The sequence below is a fragment of the Oncorhynchus mykiss genome, chromosome 26 (genome assembly GCF_057628025.1).
Source record: "Oncorhynchus mykiss isolate SJ-2025 chromosome 26, ASM5762802v1, whole genome shotgun sequence".
NCBI classification, from domain to species: Eukaryota; Metazoa; Chordata; class Actinopteri; order Salmoniformes; family Salmonidae; genus Oncorhynchus; species Oncorhynchus mykiss.
Genome location: NC_143047.1, coordinates 35,670,578 through 35,687,556, shown reverse-complemented (window position 1 = coordinate 35,687,556; position 16,979 = coordinate 35,670,578). Strand labels below are relative to the sequence as shown.

The following is a 16,979-nucleotide window of genomic DNA, read 5'->3' as shown; positions in this document are numbered from 1 at the left end:
ACTAACCATATTATTAGATATAGACAGAGTAACTCTCTAACTAACCATATTATTAGATGTAGACAGAGTAACTCACTAACTAACCATATTATTAGATGTAGACAGAGTAACTCACTAACTAACCACATTATTAGATGTAGACAGAGTAACTCACTAACTAACCATATTATTAGATGTAGACAGAGTAACTCACTAACTAACCATATTATTAGATGTAGATAGAGTAACTCACTAACTAACCATATTATTAGATGTAGACAGAGTAACTCACTAACTAACCATATTATTAGATGTAGACAGAGTAACTCACTAACTAACCATATTATTAGATGTAGACAGAGTAACTCACTAACTAACCATATTATTAGATGTAGACAGAGTAACTCACTAACTAACCATATTATTAGATGTAGACAGAGTAACTCACTAACTAACCATATTATTAGATGTAGACAGAGTAACTCACTAACTAACCATATTATTAGATGTAGACAGAGTAACTCACTAACCATATTATTAGATGTAGACAGAGTAACCATATTATTAGATGTAGACAGAGTAACTCACTAACTAACCATATTATTAGATGTAGACAGAGTAACTCACTAACTAACCATATTATTAGATGTAGACAGAGTAACTCACTAACTAACCATATTATTAGATGTAGACAGAGTAACTCGCTAACTAACCATATTATTAGATGTAGACAGAGTAACTCACTAACTAACCATATTATTAGATGTAGACAGAGTAACTCACTAACTAACCATATTATTAGATGTAGACAGAGTAACTCACTAACTAACCATATTATTAGATGTAGACAGAGTAACTCACTAACTAACCATATTATTAGATGTAGACAGAGTAACTAACTAACCATATTATTAGATGTAGACAGAGTAACCATATTATTAGATGTAGACAGAGTAACTCACTAACTAACCATATTATTAGATATAGACAGAGTAACTCACTAACTAACCATATTATTAGATGTAGACAGAGTAACTCACTAACTAACCATATTATTAGATATAGACAGAGTAACTCACTAACTAACCATATTATTAGATGTAGACAGAGTAACTAACTAACCATATTATTAGATATAGACAGAGTAACTCTCTAACTAACCATATTATTAGATGTAGACAGAGTAACTCACTAACTAACCATATTATTAGATGTAGACAGAGTAACTCACTAACTAACCATATTATTAGATGTAGACAGAGTAACTCACTAACTAACCATATTATTAGATGTAGACAGAGTAACTCACTAACTAACCATATTATTAGATGTAGACAGAGTAACTCACTAACTAACCATATTATTAGATGTAGACAGAGTAACTAACTAACCATATTATTAGATGTAGACAGAGTAACCATATTATTAGATGTAGACAGAGTAACTCACTAACTAACCATATTATTAGATATAGACAGAGTAACTCACTAACTAACCATATTATTAGATGTAGACAGAGTAACTCACTAACTAACCATATTATTAGATATAGACAGAGTAACTCACTAACTAACCATATTATTAGATGTAGACAGAGTAACTAACTAACCATATTATTAGATATAGACAGAGTAACTCTCTAACTAACCATATTATTAGATGTAGACAGAGTAACTCACTAACTAACCATATTATTAGATGTAGACAGAGTAACTCACTAACTAACCACATTATTAGATGTAGACAGAGTAACTCACTAACTAACCATATTATTAGATGTAGACAGAGTAACTCACTAACTAACCATATTATTAGATGTAGATAGAGTAACTCACTAACTAACCATATTATTAGATGTAGACAGAGTAACTCACTAACTAACCATATTATTAGATGTAGACAGAGTAACTCACTAACTAACCATATTATTAGATGTAGACAGAGTAACTCACTAACTAACCATATTATTAGATGTAGACAGAGTAACTCACTAACTAACCATATTATTAGATGTAGACAGAGTAACTCACTAACTAACCATATTATTAGATGTAGACAGAGTAACTCACTAACTAACCATATTATTAGATGTAGACAGAGTAACTCGCTAACTAACCATATTATTAGATGTAGACAGAGTAACTCACTAACTAACCATATTATTAGATGTAGACAGAGTAACTCACTAACTAACCATATTATTAGATGTAGACAGAGTAACTCACTAACTAACCATATTATTAGATGTAGACAGAGTAACTCACTAACTAACCATATTATTAGATGTAGACAGAGTAACTCACTAACTAACCATATTATTAGATGTAGACAGAGTAACTAACTAACCATATTATTAGATGTAGACAGAGTAACTCACTAACTAACCATATTATTAGATGTAGACAGAGTAACTCACTAACTAACCATATTATTAGATGTAGACAGAGTAACTCTCTAACTAACCATATTATTAGATGTAGACAGAGTAACTCACTAACTAACCATATTATTAGATGTAGACAGAGTAACTCACTAACTAACCATATTATTAGATATAGACAGAGTAATTCACTAACTAACCATATTATTAGATGTAGACAGAGTAACTCACTAACTAACCATATTATTAGATATAGACAGAGTAACTCACTAACTAACCATATTATTAGATGTAGACAGAGTAACTAACTAACCATATTATTAGATATAGACAGAGTAACTCTCTAACTAACCATATTATTAGATGTAGACAGAGTAACTCACTAACTAACCATATTATTAGATGTAGACAGAGTAACTCACTAACTAACCATATTATTAGATGTAGACAGAGTAACTCACTAACTAACCACATTATTAGATGTAGACAGAGTAACTCACTAACTAACCATATTATTAGATGTAGACAGAGTAACTCACTAACTAACCATATTATTAGATGTAGATAGAGTAACTCACTAACTAACCATATTATTAGATGTAGACAGAGTAACTCACTAACTAACCATATTATTAGATGTAGACAGAGTAACTCACTAACTAACCATATTATTAGATGTAGACAGAGTAACTCACTAACTAACCATATTATTAGATGTAGACAGAGTAACTCACTAACTAACCATATTATTAGATGTAGACAGAGTAACTCACTAACTAACCATATTATTAGATGTAGACAGAGTAACTCACTAACTAACCATATTATTAGATGTAGACAGAGTAACTAACTAACCATATTATTAGATGTAGACAGAGTAACTCACTAACTAACCATATTATTAGATGTAGACAGAGTAACTCACTAACTAACCATATTATTAGATGTAGACAGAGTAACTCACTAACCATATTATTAGATGTAGACAGAGTAACTCACTAACTAACCATATTATTAGATGTAGACAGAGTAACTCACTAACTAACCATATTATTAGATGTAGACAGAGTAACTCACTAACTAACCATATTATTAGATGTAGACAGAGTAACTCACTAACCATATTATTAGATGTAGACAGAGTAACCATATTATTAGATGTAGACAGAGTAACTCACTAACCATATTATTAGATGTAGACAGAGTAACTCACTAACTAACCATATTATTAGATGTAGACAGAGTAACTCACTAACTAACCATATTATTAGATGTAGACAGAGTAACTCACTAACTAACCATATTATTAGATGTAGACAGAGTAACCATATTATTAGATGTAGACAGAGTAACTCACTAACTAACCATATTATTAGATGTAGACAGAGTAACTCACTAACTAACCATATTATTAGATGTAGACAGAGTAACTCGCTAACTAACCATATTATTAGATGTAGACAGAGTAACTCACTAACTAACCATATTATTAGATGTAGACAGAGTAACTCACTAACTAACCATATTATTAGATGTAGACAGAGTAACTCATTAACTAACCATATTATTAGATGTAGACAGAGTAACTCACTAACTAACCATATTATTAGATGTAGACAGAGTAACTAACTAACCATATTATTAGATGTAGACAGAGTAACTCACTAACTAACCATATTATTAGATGTAGACAGAGTAACTAACTAACCATATTATTAGATGTAGACAGAGTAACTCACTAACTAACCATATTATTAGATGTAGACAGAGTAACTCTCTAACTAACCATATTATTAGATGTAGACAGAGTAACTCACTAACTAACCATATTATTAGATGTAGACAGAGTAATCATATTGGTCAGGTTCTCTGAAAACCATCCACTAGAAGTCAAACTCCTCAGATAACAGTGTAGCTTGTCTTGTTTGAGTTGTTTTTATCTCTCCTGGTGGTTTTTGGAGAGAGACACGGTGAGAAAAATAAATGATAAATAAAAAGAGAGATAGAAGAGAGAATAAGCGGGAGAGGGAAAAATAAGAAAAGAGAAAGGATGAAATAAGAATTCAAAGTGAGAGAACAAGATAGAGAGGGAGAAAGAGAGAGAAACGTGCTAAGGCCTGGTGCTGTACTGTGACCTATGATGTGTGAGGGACACAATTAGTTTTCTCTAATTGACTGGAGCGCTCGGGCGGTTTCAGTTCTTTCACAAACTGCACCATCCTTCCAGTCAGTCAGTCAGTGAGTCTGCAGTCCAACACTGCACCATCCTTCCAGTCAGTCAGTCAGTGAGTCTGCAGTCCAACACTGCACCATCCAGTCAGTCAGTCAGTGAGTCTGTAGTCCAACACTGCACCATCCTTCAGACACCACAGCTGCTGTTCATATGGCTGTTGTCTTTGTCACGGTTGGGAACCTCTATGTAGAACCTCTCTTCTTTCTGTCTCTCTTTCCATTTTTCTTCATTTCTTACTCTCTCTGGATCCGTATTTCTGTATTTGTACAATGTTATAAACAAACTGATTGATTGGTTGATTAACTGAACCATTGCCTGACTGATTGACTAGCTGTTTGTTTGACTGGCTGGCTGCCTGGATGACTGACGCATTGACTGGCTGGCTAACTGACTGACTGACTAATTGCCTGTTTATTGGACTGGCTGGCTGGCTGGCTGAATAATTGATTGGTAGCCTCAAGGTTAGAGTGTTGGGCCAGTAACCAAAAGGTTGCTGGTTCCAATCCCGGAGCTGATAAGGTGAAAAAAATTGGTCCCTGTGCCCTTGAGCAAGGCACTTAACCCCGATGTCTCTAGGGGCTCTTGACAATGGTGATCACACTCCCTGTGGCTGTCTTTGGGGGAGTTGGGATATGCAAAAAACACGTATGTGTGACAGGACAAATATAACCCCCCCCCCCAAATGATTATTATGTTTGTTTGACTGACTGATTGTATCCCTCAGGTTGAGGCTGCCCGTGGGGTATCATGGCAGGGCTTCTTCCATAGTGGTGTCTGGGACCCCCATACGCAGACCCTCTGGACAGATGAGACCCGACCAATGTAATGAAACACACCGCCTAGTCTGAAAATCAAAGCAGACTCTGAATTCAAAGAGAAATACACACACACACACACACACACACACACACACACAAAACCTCTCAGACCAGTGTCACTTTGTTTTTGTGTCCCTCACTAACGGTCTTCCTCTTCCATTGTGTTCTCTCTTAGCTAAGCCTCCTGTGTTTGGCCAGTCCAAGCAGCTGGACATTGAGCTGGAGATGGTCAGTATACACTTTATATAGCTACACTTTATTACAACCAAGGAGATGGTTCATATCAATGGCATCACAAAACATTGATCTGTCTCTCTCACTCTGTTTCTCTGCCTTTTATCTCATTTCTCTCTCTCTCGCTGGCTCTCTCTCTCTCTCTCGCTGCCTCTCTTTCTCTCTCTATGTCTCTCTCTCACTGGCTCTCTTTCTCTCTGTCTCTCTCTCTCGCTGGCTCTCTTTCTCTCTCTATGTCTCTCTCTCTCTCGCTGGTTCTCTTTCTCTATGTCTCTCTCTCTCGCTGGCTCTTTTTTTCTCTCTCAGGCATTCTTTGTAGGTGGAGGTAATCGTCTTGGTGAGCCCATTCCCATAGAGAGAGCCCACCAACACATCTTTGGCATGGTGCTAATGAATGACTGGAGTGGTAAGGCCTCACACACACTTATACACACACTCACTCGCAGACTCATGCACACGCACACACACACATGAGTACACACACAGTCACTAACAACTACACACACACACGCTTACTCACTCATGAGAACACTCACAAGTCACGATAACACACACACACTTACTCACTTATTTACACACTCATATGTGCATGCACACACACCTACACAGCCCACCTCACTTTAAGACATAAATTAATAAGCACCATACCGTATTTCTTTATTTTCAAAAGAATGTATCTATCGACTATAACAGCCAATAGTAGAATCATTAGCCAAAAATGATATATCAGTAAATGAAAAATCCTAACGTCAATAACACTAATTGAAAAACATCCACTTTCCATAATAACACTAACTTAAGTTCCTTAATTTAGTTCTGCATTTCATATTTAGTCACTGGGATCAGGGTAAGTTCCTTAATTTAGTTCTGCATTTCATATTTAGTCACTGGGATCAGGGTAAGTTCCTTCATTTAGTTCCTCATTATACATGTTGATGTAAACATTTCATATTTAGTCACTGGGATCAGGGTAAGTTACTCAGGAAAACATGACAGGTTATTGATTATTGATGAGGCAGAAGGATCTCAGGAGGAGGAGTGGTTTCGACTGTAGCCTTGAGATTTCAAGATCATCTTCTCTCCATCTCTCTCTTTCTGTCGCGATCTGTCTCTCTATCTCTCTTTCTCTCTCAAGAGAACATCCTTGGTCATCCCTACTGCCTCTGATCTGGCAGACTCAATAAACAGAGAACATCCCTGGTCATCCCTACTGCCTCTGATCTGGCAGACTCAATAAACACAAATGCTTTGTTTGTAAATGATGTCTGAGTGGTGGAGTGTGCCCCTGGCTATCCGTAAATTTAAAAAACAAGTGTGCCGTCTTATTTGCTAAATATAAGGAATTTGAAATTATTTTGACTTTTTATACTTAAGGATATTTAAAACCAAATGCTTTTAGTCTTTTACTCAAGTAGTATAATGCTGGGTGACTTTCACTTTTAATTTTCTATTAAGGTATCTTTACTGTATGGAATAGAGTGCTATTTGGAACGCAGCCTACTAGGCTTCACCTTATTGTTAGTTTGCCAGATCCCATATCGACTCCAATGCTTCCCACAGTCGTGTCAAGTTGGTTGGATGTCCTTTGGGTGGTGAACCATTCTTGATACACACAGGAAACTGTTAAGTGTGAAAAACCCAGCAGCGTTGCAGTTCTTGACACAAACCAGTGCGCCTGGCACCTACTACCATACCCTGTTCAAATGCACTTAAATCTTTTGTCTTTCCCATTCACCCTCTGAATGGCACACATACACACGGTCTCAATTGTCTCAAGGCTTAACAATCCTTATTTAACCTGTCTCCTCCCCTTCATCTACACCGATTGAAGTGGATTTAACAAGTGACATCAATAAGGGATCTTAGTTTTCACCTGGTCAGTCTGTCATGGAAAAGGCAGGTGTTCATAATGTTTTGTCCACTCAGTGTATAGAACTCTAAGGGCTTTGGTCAAAGGGAATGCACTATATAGGGAATAGGGTGCCATTTGGGGCGTATTTTCCACCCCTGCGGCTCAGGCTCCCAGATGTAAGGGAGTCTGAGCCAGGTTCCACCTGGGTTAATATGTAGAGTAGAGGGGTATTGATAGTTGAAATAGATTTTCCTGCTGACTACAGTACATGATCATTTATCACATCCCTCAACACAATATTTCATAGAATAGTTCCTGGATTGTCAATAGTCAAAAAGACCAGTAGTTCAGTTGAACATCCCACAACTTCACCTACACAATACGAAGGTTTTGAAGCTATGCACAGGGACTGTTAGTACAGGTACTTTAGCTGTGTTGGTCTACGATCATCCAATCAACATAGGATGGACTCATCACTGGGCAGGTTACATAGTATTCAAACCTACCTGTGATCTGTGTGTCCACTGAGGAATATTCAGTAAATACCAGTTCAACATCTAATGGTAAAATAAAGGGTAACCACTCTTCTTCCTGTGTGTGTTCCAGCCAGGGATATCCAGGCGTGGGAGTACGTTCCTCTGGGTCCGTTTCTGGGGAAGAACTTTGGGACAACCATCTCACCCTGGGTGGTTCCTATGGAGGCCCTGCTGCCCTTCGCTGAGCCCAACACTGTCCAGGTGAAGAACACAAACAGTATAGTAGTGTAATATAGTATAGACCTGGTGGTCCTGCTGCCCTATAGTATGCGGGTGGTCTGGATGTATTTTACATTACATTATGGGTGGTTTGGATGTATTTTACATTACATTATGCTGTGGATGGTCTGGATGTATTTTACATTATACTGCGGGTGGTCTGGATGTATTTTACATTATACTGTGGGTGGTCTGGATGTATTTTACATTATACTGCGGGTGGTCTGGATGTATTTTACATTATACTGCGGGTGGTCTGGATGTATTTTACATTACATTATACTGCGGGTGGTCAGGATGTATTTTACATTATACTGCGGGTGGTCTGGATGTATTTTACATTACATTATACTGCGGGTGGTCAGGATGTATTTTACATTATACTGCGGGTGGTCTGGATGTATTTTACATTACATTATACTGCGGGTGGTCAGGATGTATTTTACATTATACTGCGGGTGGTCAGGATGTATTTTACATTATACTGCGGGTGGTCTGGATGTATTTTACATTACATTATACTGCGGGTGGTCTGGATGTATTTTACATTACATTATACTGCGGGTGGTCTGGATGTATTTTACATTATACTGCGGGTGGTCAGGATGTATTTTACATTATACTGCGGGTGGTCTGGATGTATTTTACATTATACTGCGGGTGGTCTGGATGTATTTTACATTACACTATGGGTGGTTTGGATGTATTTTACATTATACTGCGGGTGGTCTGGATGTATTTTACATTACATTATACTGCGGGTGGTCAGGATGTATTTTACATTACACTATGGGTGGTCTGGATGTATTTTACATTATACTGCGGGTGGTCTGGATGTATTTTACATTATACTGCGGGTGGTCTGGATGTATTTTACATTACATTATGGGTGGTTTGGATGTATTTTACATTATACTGCGGGTGGTCTGGATGTATTTTACATTACATTATACTGCGGGTGGTCTGGATGTATTTTACATTACATTATACTGCGGGTGGTCTGGATGTATTTTACATTACATTATACTGTGGGTGGTCTGGATGTATTTTACATTACATTAACACTTACATTTTCACCATTCAGGTAAGCTTTTAGTAATGAGAGCCAGTATCCACACTGTGTTAGAAAAAAAGGTGCCATCTAGAATCTAAAAGGGTTATTCAGCTGTCCCCATAGGAGAACCCTTTGAAGAACCTGTTTGGTTCCAGGTAGAACCCTTTTGGGCTCAATTTTCTACATGGAACCCAAAAGGGTTCAACCTGAAACCAAAAAAGGTTCAACATGGAACCAAAAAGGGTTCTCCTATGGGGACAGCTGAAGAACCCTTTTTTCTAAGAGTGTTGTGGCTCTTCATGCTCTTCTATTTCCACTTTCTGTTTCAGGATCCAAAGCCCCTCCCTTATCTATGCCATGACGATGCCTTCACCTTCAACATTAACTTATTTGTGTCAGTGAAAGGTATGTTGGGTTTTACACAAACACACACAACACACACGTATGTGCACAGACACACAGTAAAAAGGAATTGTTAGTGAATGAGTGCCTTGCCTTGGTAATTAAGCACACACACACAAGGGAGGTAATGATTTACCATTAAGAGCTTTGTATTCTTTACGACCAAGACTGTTCATTCTCTCTGTTCTGACTTTCCCTCTCCTGACCCTCTCTCTCCTGACCCTCTCTCTCCTGACCCTCTCTCTCTTGACTCTCTCTCTCTTGACTCTCTCCTGACTCACTCTCCACTGACTCGCTCACTCCACTGACTTGCTCTCTCCACTGATTCTCTGACTTGCTCTCTCCACTGACTCACTCTCTCCACTTACTCTTTCTCTCCACTAACTTTCTCTCCACTGACTCTCTGTCCTTACTATCTCTCCTGAATCTCCACTGACTCTCTGTCCTGACTGTCCACTGACTCTCTCCTGACTCTCTACTGACTCTGTCCTGACTCTGTCTTGACTCTCCACTGACTCGCTGGCTTGACTATCTCTCCTGACTCTCCACTGACTCTCTCTCCCGACTCTCTACTGACTCTCTCCTGGTTCTCTGTCCTGACTCTCTGTCCTGTCTGTCTCTCCTGACTCTCCACAGACTCTCTCCCCTGACTCTCCACAGACTCTCTTTCCCCTGACTCTCCACAGACTCTCTCTCCTGACTCTCCACAGACTCTCTCTCCTGACTCTCCACAGATTCTCTCTCCTGACTCTCCAAAGACTCTCTCTCCTGACTCTCCACAGACTCTCTCTCTCCACTGATTCTCTGACTCGCTCTCTCCACTTACTCTCTCTCCACTTACTCTCTCTCTCCACTAACTTTCTCTCCACTGACTCTCTGTCCGACTGTCCACTGACTCTCTCCTGACACTCTACTGACTCTGTCCTGACTCTCTGTCTTGACTCTCCACTGACTCGCTGGCTTGACTATCTCTCCTGACTCTCCACTGACTCTGTCCTGACTCTCTGTCTTGACTCTCCACTGACTCGCTGGCTTGACTATCTCTCCTGACTCTCCACTGACTCTCCACTGACTCTCTCTCCTGACTCTCCACAGATTCTCTCTCCTGACTCTCCACAGACTCTCTCTCCTGACTCTCCAGACTCTCTCTCCTGACTCTCCACAGACTCTCTCTCCTGACTCTCCACAGACTCTCTCTCCTGACTCTCCACAGACTCTCTCTCCTGACTCTTCACAGACTCTCTCTCATGACTCTCCACAGACTCTCTCTCCTGACTCTCCACAGACTCTCTCTCCTGACTCTCCACAGACTCTCTGTCTTGACACTCTACTGACTCTGTCCTGACTCTCTGTCTTGACTCTCCACTGACTCGCTGGCTTGACTATCTCTTCTGACTCTCCACTGACTCTCTGTCCTGATTCTCTGTCCTGACTCTCTCTCCAGTGACCTCTGTCCCCACTCTCTAATGACTCTCCAGTGACTCTCTGTCCTGACTCTCTCTCCTGTCTATCTCCACTGACTCTCCGTCCTGACTCCCTCTCATGACTCTCCACTGCTCTTCCTATGTATTCTGAGGTATTATTGAGGGGGTATATCAGGTGTTGATATCCTGTCTCAATCAACTGTTGTGTGTTGTTTTTTTTCAGGAGAGGCAATGAAGGAAGCAGCCACTATATGCAAGTCCAACTTCAAGGTAAGCAGTTGGTGAAGTAGACTTTGGATAGTTTACTACAGTTGCATCAATGTGCAGAGTTGTGGACTCGAGTCACATGACTTGGTCTCGAGTCTGACTCGAGTCACATATTTGATGACTTCAGATTCGACAGAAAATAAATTAACTTTAGGCTTGACTTCGACTTGGAGCCTCAAGACTTGGGACCCAAGTTTGACTTGAGACTGATGACTTGAAATAATTTGTCACTCATTTTGTGGCACATTACTCTCCACGTAGCCAGAGAGCAACAGATTGGCTAGTGAAACACACACTTGGCCCTCTGATTGGACCAGAAAACGGTCAAATAATACAGGTCTGGTGAGGTAGAGCAGTGTTTATTTGTGGGGTCGTGAGCAATGTTCCCTAAATTTTTCTGGCACTGAGATAATTTAAGTTCTGATAAGCACAAACTTGAACGTTGTGAAAATTCTGTGCAACTTCCAGTGCATGTTTACTGTGAACACTGAGGCTGTATCTGCTTTAAGATATTTTTAACAGTGACCAAGTAGGCTACACTGGCTATTTGATCATAATGGAGGCCTACCAGAGTGGAGAAAATGCATCCCATAACATTTTAACATGTAAGTAGCTGTTCTATCATTCAGCCTACAGTAACAGCCAATGTGTGGGGTTCTTGTAGTCCATAAAAAAATGCAGGGCTTGACATTAACCTGTTTATCCACTTGTCCTTCAGACAAGGAGGTGACTGAACATGTTGTTGTGTTTGATGCAAGAAACCGCTTTACAAAATCAAATTCATTATTATTCCCATACCATTATTACAGAGAATCAGACAAATGATGCTACCCTCTGCCTATTGGCTACTTAGTTTATTTAAGCCTGTCTCAAAATACAACACTGCCCTTTTAAGACAAAATAAATATATGTTAATCTGTCTTGCTTTTCAAAGATGTCTAGAAATGTACATGTTTTGTGTTCTTGTAGGAAGCAATCAATCATCTATTGCTGATGACAAATGATCTAGAACTGGGCTAATAGCTCACTAAATAGCAAAGAATATGAACACATGAAGCTCTTGCTTTGATCTCAAAACAAGCACATCTACTCATGACCACAGCTGTAAACACAGTCCAGTTCAAAGTTAATGGCATTGATCCATATGTGGCAATGGTGATTTTGCATACAGGCCTACTGCAGCTCTGATTGGTTATGCTGCCGGTCTGTGTAGAGTAGGGCTGAGTCGTTGCAATAGAATCCTACTGTGATGCGTTCTGCCTACAACATCATCTCTAGCATGGTTAGTTTTGTTTCAGTATGTTGCATTGACAGTGGCTAATGTGTTGATTCCATCACAATCGCCACAGGAAAGGGAAACGTTGATAGTGTTAACTAACAGGGAAAAGTCTAGAAAGTGGAGGGAATCTCGTGTCTGATATTTCTTCTGTGAGCTGCACTGCATTCACACACTACTGCACACCCCCGAAAGTTTAGAGGGGATGTTTGTTGTGAGTATGAAACTGAATTTTTAAAACAGATTTTAATTGGCTACATACATTTTATATTTATACCGTTGTCTATTTGATCTGGTTTCAGGCATAGGCCCACGGTATTACACCAAATTATTGTCTAAAAAACATCTCATCTGTGCTTCAGAACCATCAAGTTGCACGTCTTGACTGTTGACCAATGAACAGTGATCTGCATTAGCTCACAAAGGCTCATATCCAGATTAGTCTTCAGAAAGCGTTTCATTTTCTCCGGTTTTGCCTGGTCAAAACAGAGTAAGACTGCATTTATATTATCCATATAAAGTGAACCACGTATCTACAGTTTAGCAATCTACTACGGACACATCTTTTCCAGAACAACAACGCTAGGCTACGTGGCGATTTCATTAATCATTTTCACATTTCAGATAATCCTAGTTTGGGTGGTAACTGGCTATATGTCTGAAGATAGCTGTAACATCACACAGCCTTGAATATTATGGGATGGAGAAGTAGAACTAACATATTCTGGTGAATTTATTAGCATATGTGTGAGGAAGAAAGGGTCTTCCCAGTTGGCAATGAGCTGCAGGCAGGCGGCCCTCCAGAGTTACAGGCAAGGTGCAGACAGGCGGCCCTTCAGAGTGACAGGCAAGGTGCAGGCAGGCGGCCCTCCAGAGTGACAGGCAAGGTGCAGGCAGGCGGCCCTCCAGAGTGACAGGCAAGGTGCAGGCAGGCGGCCCTCCAGAGTGACAGGCAAGGTGCAGACAGGCGGCCCTTCAGAGTGACAGGCAAGGTGCAGGCAGGCGGCCCTCCAGAGTGACAGGCAAGGTGCAGGCAGGCGGCCCTCCAGAGTGACAGGCAAGGTGCAGACAGGCGGCCCTCCAGAGTGACAGGCAAGGTGCAGACAGGCGGCCCTTCAGAGTGACAGGCAAGGTGCAGGCAGGCGGCCCTCCAGAGTGACAGGCAAGGTGCAGGCAGGCGGCCCTCCAGAGTGACAGGCAAGGTGCAGGCAGGCGGCCCTCCAGAGTGACAGGCAAGGTGCCTCCGCTGCATACAGGCCTATTATCCTGGTGTCTCTGGACACCAGAGGAGTTAGAAGATATCCCAAGTTGATATTGGCTGCTAACATGAATGACTTTCATCTAAAAATGCAGGTGTAAAACGCAGTTTATTTCTGTGTCTTGCACTTTGAAAAATGAATCGCTGTTTATGGCTGTAATGACAGGCTACATTTGCGCAGCGTGCGGGAGGGTCGCAAGCTTTGAACCATATTAAAATGAATTTTTACTTAATAAAAATATTTAGTTTGATAAAATAATGAAAAGGGCTATCTGGTAGACTCAATCAATAGACAAAATATTGTAGTTGAACAAGTCAATGTGTATGTGTGTATATATATATATATATACACATTTTACTTGACTTGAACAAACTTGACTCAACATGCACTTAGAATGCAGAGACGAACTGTTCTACTCCAGACTTGCTTGGGGCAATTCCATTTCAATTCCAGTCAATTAAGTAAGTACACGAAAATTCCAATTATTTTCAATGAGGAACATTTGGAATATGGTTTACTTTCTGAATTGGAATGCAGCTCTTATGGAATGCAGGACTGGCCCAGGGGTTTTGACGAGCTGTAGATGAGATACATTAGCGATACATCACGGTCACTACTGTGATGCCTCTGACATGACAAATATTAACAACTTAAGAAAATAGTGACCTATCCCTATAGATAATTTGTAATCAGCAATAGATGATTGATTGCTTCCTTCATTGAGATACATTAGTGTTTACTGCATTAAAGGGATAGGTCACTCAATTTTCTTAAGTTGTTAATATTTGTCATGTCAGAGGCAGTTAAGAGTGCAGGAGTGACAGCATCTACGATGACCCTTACATGTCTTTGCCAGAGGCTCCACAGGCTAACGGTTAGCATTGACCATTGAGTTTCAATGTTTCAACGCAGCATCCTCCAATGTAAATGCCCATGAAATGAAAGACTTAGCGTAGATACTGTCACACTACTGGTCTCTAGACCACTTCTAAGGTAAGATACACATTACAAAACATAACGGTAATATTACGATCATATATTACTAAATATGATGATTTATAAAAATTGGGTGGACTACCCCTTTAATCAGAAGATGATAGGAATAAATCCTGTGTGATTTAAATCTCATTAGCCCTCTCTCTCTCTCTAGCCTCCTTATGGCAGCTGCAAGTACTCAGTACTCACACATAGACTATGGTTATGTCCCAAGTCCCTACATAGTGCACTACTTTTGACCATCAGGGGAGCCCTACGGGACCTGTTCAACAGTAGTGCACTATGAAGAGAATAGAGTGCCATTTGGGATGTAACCAATATATTGGTGAGGTGAGTGAGTGGAGTCCATCAGCTTCTCTGATGAGAACGTCTCTTAGTCCAATGGCTTTGACTGATGAGGTACAGGATGTCTTTCTGACTGACTCTTTTTTACCTGTCTTTCTGTGTGCGTTACAGTTATGTTGTATTAGTGGTATGTACAGGATACACATGGTATACACCGTCCAATGAAATGCTTACTTGCAGGTTGCTTCTCGACAATGCAACAACAATAACCAATAATAAAATATAAGACTACAAACATAAAGTAAATGGCTCAGTGGAATAGAATAAACATTTTAACATCAGTATAATACAGGAAGGCACAATTTATAGTCCAGTATTGACATGTGTCCGTTCTGGGTAAGGGTGGATTGGGGCGCAAGTGTTTAAATTGTGCAGCATTGTATTCACATGGTGTGTGTGTGTTGGTGTGTGTCACTCACTTCTCTCTTTCCCTCTCACTTATCTCCATCTCTCTCTTTGTCTCTCCAGTATATGTACTGGACTATGAAGCAACAGTTAGCCCATCACACAGTCAACGGCTGTAACGTCAGACCTGGAGACCTGCTGGCCTCAGGAACCATCAGTGGACCGGTGAGTGTGTGTGTGCATGCATATACACTACCGTTCAAAAGTTTGAGGTCACTTGTCCTTGTTTTCCATGAAAGCATACATGAAATGAGTTGGCATTCTAGTTGTCAATTTGTTGAGGTAATCTGAAGAGATTTCACCCCATGCTTCCTGAAGCACCTCCCACAAATTGGATTGGCTTGATGGTCACTTCTTACGTACCATACAGTCAAGCTGCTCCAACAACAGCTCAATAGGGTTGAGATCTGGTGACTGTGCTGGCCACTCCATTATAGACACAATACCAGCTGACTGCTTCTTCCCTAAATAGTTATTGCATCATTTGGAGCTGTGCTTTGGGTCATTGTCCTGTTGTAATTGGGGCGGCAGGGTAGCCTAGTGGTTAGAGCATTGGACGAGTAACCGAAAGGTTGCAAGTTCGAATCCCCGAGCTGATAAGGTACAAATCTGTCGTTCTGCACCTGAACAGGCACATGTTCCATTGAAAATAAGAATGTGTTCTTAACTGACTTGCCTAGTTAAATAAAGGTTAAAAAAATAAATAATTGGTTCCAATGAAGCGCCGTCCACAGGGTATGGCATGGAGTTGCAAAATGGAATGATACCATTCCTCCTTCAAGATCCCTTTTACCCTGAACAGATCTCCCACTTTACCAGCACCAAAGCACCCCCAGACCATCACATTGCCTCCACCATCCTTGACAGATAGCGTCAAGCACTCCTCCAGCATCTTTTCATTGTTTCTGCGTCTCATGAATGTTCCTCTTTGTGATCTGAACACCTCAAACTTAGATTCGTCTGTCCAGTGTCTGTGTTGCCGATCTTAATCTTTTCTTTTTATTGGCCAGTCTGAGATATGGCTTTTTATTTGCAACTCTGCCTAGAAGGCCAGCATCCCGGAGTCGCCTCTTCACTGTTGACATTGAGACTGGTTCTGTGAAGGGAGTAGTACACAGCGTTGTACGAGATCTTCAGTTTCTTGATAATTTCTCACATGGAATAGCCTTCATTTCTCAGAACAAGAATAGACTGACGAGTTTCAGAAGAAACGTCTTTGTTTCTGGCCATTTTGATCCTGTAATCGAACCCACAAATGCTGATGCTGCAAAAGGGTTTTCTAATGATCAATTACCTTCTA

General features: G+C 40.1%; 1 protein-coding gene across 3 annotated transcripts in view; it reads left to right on the top strand.

Moving 5' to 3' along the window:
- The window catches only part of LOC110506880 (fumarylacetoacetase), a 39,038-nt gene that overhangs the window by 19,430 nt on the left and 2,629 nt on the right, over positions 1 to 16,979 (top strand). For 2 of the 3 annotated variants that reach the window (XM_036963664.2, XM_090222871.1), the window contains exons 6-12: positions 5,317 to 5,414; positions 5,586 to 5,638; positions 5,951 to 6,050; positions 8,103 to 8,233; positions 9,635 to 9,710; positions 11,355 to 11,401; positions 15,743 to 15,844. In XM_036963664.2, the coding sequence (XP_036819559.2) occupies positions 5,317 to 5,414; positions 5,586 to 5,638; positions 5,951 to 6,050; positions 8,103 to 8,233; positions 9,635 to 9,710; positions 11,355 to 11,401; positions 15,743 to 15,844 (607 nt within the window). Of the gene's footprint in view, positions 1 to 5,316; positions 5,415 to 5,585; positions 5,639 to 5,950; positions 6,051 to 6,779; positions 8,234 to 9,634; positions 9,711 to 11,354; positions 11,402 to 15,742; positions 15,845 to 16,979 lie in introns of all 3 variants that reach the window. The other variant, XR_016492332.1, reaches the window with a different exon arrangement.